The sequence below is a fragment of the Vollenhovia emeryi genome, unplaced genomic scaffold, assembly GCF_000949405.1.
Source record: "Vollenhovia emeryi isolate VEMERY1.0 unplaced genomic scaffold, V.emery_V1.0 DF942009.1, whole genome shotgun sequence".
Classification (NCBI taxonomy): domain Eukaryota; kingdom Metazoa; phylum Arthropoda; class Insecta; order Hymenoptera; family Formicidae; genus Vollenhovia; species Vollenhovia emeryi.
Genome location: NW_011964357.1, coordinates 1 through 4,307, shown reverse-complemented (window position 1 = coordinate 4,307; position 4,307 = coordinate 1). Strand labels below are relative to the sequence as shown.

General features: G+C 44.3%; 1 protein-coding gene across 1 annotated transcript; it reads left to right on the top strand.

Moving 5' to 3' along the window:
• The first annotated feature begins 30 nt into the window (after positions 1–30).
• LOC105570561 lies at positions 31–4,301 on the top strand. The gene is made up of 2 exons (XM_012027859.1): positions 31–2,803; positions 3,757–4,301. Exons 1-2 carry the CDS (start codon positions 439–441, stop codon positions 4,062–4,064), a joined length of 2,673 nt encoding a protein of 890 aa, XP_011883249.1. The 5' UTR covers positions 31–438; the 3' UTR covers positions 4,065–4,301.
• The last annotated feature ends 6 nt before the right edge of the window (positions 4,302–4,307 follow it).

Below are 4,307 nucleotides of genomic sequence, written 5' to 3'. Positions count from 1 at the left end.
CAGCTGCCGGTCCCTAAACGCATTGAATTAGTAAGATCAGCGAAGGTTTGCTACAACTGCTTGCGTTCTCATAGAGACAGGCCTTGTAAATTCTCGAGCTGCTCGATATGCCAAAAACGTCACAATACGTTATTGCACCTCGACAATTGCAAGTCCGTCGACAAATCTGAGACGGCGCAATCCGCGACTACTACTTCACAATGACTATCCGATCAGGCCACGCGAAAAACTACAAGTCTAGCCGCGATATCGCATAACGTTACTTCGCAATTATTAACGAGCGCGTTGATATACGTCCACGACAATAAGAACGAACTCATTCGATGTCGCGCCCTGTTAGATACATGTGCATCCGCGAACTTCATATCCGAATCCTTATTAAAACGTTTAGGTGTGCCCGCAATCGCGCACCCATGTCCGATCAGTGCGATTAATACCATGAGCACTGAATCGAAGAGTATGGTACAAATAACAATACAGTCAATGCGCGGCAGTTTTCGTAAACAATTAACATGTCTGTCTATTCCGGCTATCGCGGATTTAATACCATCCGATATATTTCCGCGAGACACCATAAAAATACCCGCGAACATCAAGCTGGCGGATCCGGATTTCCATTTACCACGTCCAGTCGATCTTTTAATCGGTTCCGGATCGACATTGTCGTTATTCTCCGTGGGTCAAATTAACTTGTCACATAATGCTCATGATCTGTATTTACAAAAGACGCGATTGGGTTGGGTGATTGCGGGTAGCGCATCGGAACGAACTTCTTCCAAATCTATATCGTGTGGCCTGACCAATTTAGAAAAACAGCTAACGAAATTTTGGACAATCGAAGAGGTCACTATTGACCAACCGAAATCATATGAAGAGATCGAATGCGAATCACATTTCGTAAAAAATGTATGTCGCGATACCGGCGGCCGTTACATAGTCCGACTTCCGTTTCGCGAACCAAGCAAACGTCTCGGTGAGTCATATGACATTGCTCTCAAAAGGTTGCTATCTCTAGAACGTAAACTTAACAAAAACGCGACTTTGGGCGCCGAGTACGCGCGAGTCATTGACGAATATTTAGAACTGGGTCATATGTCTCGAATAGACCATACCGGAGATGGATTTTATATGCCTCACCACGCTGTAATAAAGGACTCGAGTCATACCACTAAGGTCCGAGTAGTCTTCGACGCATCTGCGAAATCATCTAACGGAATATCGCTAAATGATATCTTAATGGTAGGGCCCACAATACAAAGTAAATTGTTCGCACATTTAATTCGGTTTCGTTCATATAATTATGTGATATCGGCGGATATCGAAAAAATGTATCGTCAAATACTATTGCATGAAGACGATCGGCGATATCAGCGAATTCTATGGCGGAGGGATGACAAGGTAGTGACGTTTCAATTAAATACGCTCACATTCGGCGTTGCTTCTTCACCATTCCTCGCCATTCGCACTTTAAAGCAACTGGCGGACGATGAGCGACAAGAGTTCCCCAGAGCGGCCGAAATTCTTAAGAATCATGTATACGTAGATGATTTATTAACGGGTGCTGAAACTATCAAAGACGCTCGAATGATTAGGGATGAAATAACCGCATTGTTAGCGCGGGGTGGTTTTACCATTCGACAGTGGGCGTCTAATGATACGCGGGTGATTGAGGATTTAGCCGACAACGCGTTACACGCGAACTTAACGTTTAATAGCGATTGTTCTTTACAAGCATTGGGGGTATCGTGGAACACGCGTAACGATAGATTATGTATCGCAGTACATTCGATCGAAAATTCGGAACCGTTAACAAAACGGAGTATCTTATCGAGCATTGCTAAAATTTTCGATCCGCTGGGATTATTGGGTCCAGTGGTGTTACATGCTAAACGACTAATACAGGACGTTTGGAAGTGCGGAACGCATTGGGATGAATCTGTTCCGCAGAGTATCCATACAGAATGGTCGGAATTCACCCGACAATTAGGCTCACTGCGCCAGGTTTCATTTGATCGAAGATTATTAGTAGAGAATCGAAAGAACATTGAAATACACGGATTTTGCGACGCGAGCGAAGTCGGATACGGAGCGTGTTTGTATATTCGATCGACGGGAGGAAGCAGCGGTATTATCAGTAAATTGTTATGTGCCAAGTCAAGGGTCGCCCCGGTAAAACCTGTTACCATACCGCGCCTCGAACTTTGCGGCGCGTTATTGTTAGCAAGGTTACATCGCGAAGTTAGTCACGCGCTAAAGTTCGTGCCCGATAGAACGATTTTTTGGTGCGATTCAACCATCGTAATACATTGGTTGAAGACGTCGCCTCATCGACTTAAAACTTACGTGGCGAATCGTGTCGTCGAAGTACAAGAGTTAACCAAGTCGATTGAGTGGCGACATGTTAGATCGGAAGACAATCCGGCCGACGCGATCTCAAGGGGTCAACTACCTCACGCCTTTTTGCAAAATAAAATATGGCATACCGGACCTTCGTGGTTAATCAGAAACGAGAATGAGTGGCCCGGCACCGATACTCAAATGATTGACATACCCGAATTAAAGGGGAACACTTGCTTGATGACGGCCTTTAAGGATCTCGATATACTTAAAAAATATTCTTCATATTCGAAGTTATGTAGAATTGTTGCCTACTGTTTCCGATGGCGTCCCGCTAACAAATACGCCGGGTCATTGTGCGCAAAGGAAATTGATGAAGCTGAAGGTCGCGTATTAAAGGTCCTTCAAACATCAGAATTCGCTGACGAAATAAAACTTCTTCAAGCCAAGCATTCGATGTCCAAAGGTAAATTCGCGACCTTGAATCCGTTCTTGGATGAAGGCGGCTTAATTCGCGTTGGAGGACGCCTCCAAATGTCAAACTTAACGTTTTCACAAAAACATCCGATATTACTTCCAAGTCGGAATCACGTAACTGATCTAATTATACGCGAAATGCATGAAAACCTTTATCACGCGGGTATTCAAACCACATTATATACTTTGCGACAGAAATTCTGGTTATTGGATGGTCGAAATCAAGTGAGAAAAATAATACGTACATGCACGCGATGTCTGAGATTCGCCGCCCCTACGGTCGAGTACAAAATGGGAAATCTGCCTCCTGCTCGAGTGTGCGAGGCAGTACCATTCGCTAATACCGGGATCGATTTTGTGGTCCATTCTACGTCAAAGAGAAAAAATTTCGGAATCGCGCGCGAGTTAAGGTTTATATATGTGTGTTTGTATGTATGTCCATAAAGGCGGTTCACCTTGAGGTCGTGAGCGATTTGTCTTCCGACGGTTTCCTTGCAGCGTTGCGACGATTCATCGCGAGACGAGGCAGACCAGAACACATATACTCGGATAACGGGACTAATTTTGTAGGCGCGAACAATCAGTTAAAGGAAATGTATGCCCTGTTAAACTCAAACGAACATAAAAAACTCGTAACCAAATATTCAAATGAACAGCGCATTGTCTGGCATTTCATACCTCCGATGGCTCCCCACTTCGGTGGATTATGGGAGTCAACAGTGAAACTGTTTAAACATCATGTCAAACGTGTCGTAGGTGAATCATTGTTTACCTTCGAAGAATTCAATACATTCGCGATTGAAATTGAAGGGATTCTAAATTCGAGACCAATCACCTCTCTCTCGTCAGATCCGAATGACATACTGGTACTGACACCGGCCCACTACCTCATTGGCAAACCCATAACAACCCTCCCAGAGGGTAATGTGCTATCTGTTCCAGCCAATCGATTATCCACTTGGCAACATATCACAAAGGTGCGACAGGATTTTTGGGCTCGTTGGAATCTGGAGTACTTAAACGAACTCCAGAAACGCACCAAGTGGATCAAAGATGGTCCAACAGTCGATGTCGGAACAGTGGTTCTGCTTAAAGAAAAACACCTGCCTTGCACTCAATGGGCACTGGGCCGAGTTACCAAATTACATCCAGGCAAAGATGGGATTACCAGAGCAGTTACCATGAAAACCGCATCTGGAGAGACGAAGAGAACCGTCAACCATCTCTGCCCCCTCCCGATTGATAAATAGCCATATTTGTAGTCATATTGGTCATATTTGTACAAGCGATAATTACCACATGTATCATAACAAATGTCTCAACTCGAAGCGATACAACAAATGTCTCATCTCGAAGCGATATAACGATGCGTAATTCGTCGACGAATTTATACCAGGAGTACTCCATTATATATCTTGCGCACAACACACATACGAATCTGATCACTAATCTATAGGATAGTTGATCGCTACCCTCTCAACGGGGGGAGGATG

Coding starts and splice junctions, on each gene's coding strand:
- LOC105570561 (XM_012027859.1), top strand. CDS start 439: ATGAGCACTGAATCGAAGAGTATGGTACAAATAACAATACAGTCAATG. Junction 2,804..3,756: donor CAAGCATTCGATGTCCAAAG/GTAAATTCGCGA, acceptor TATCTGTTCCAG/CCAATCGATTATCCACTTGG.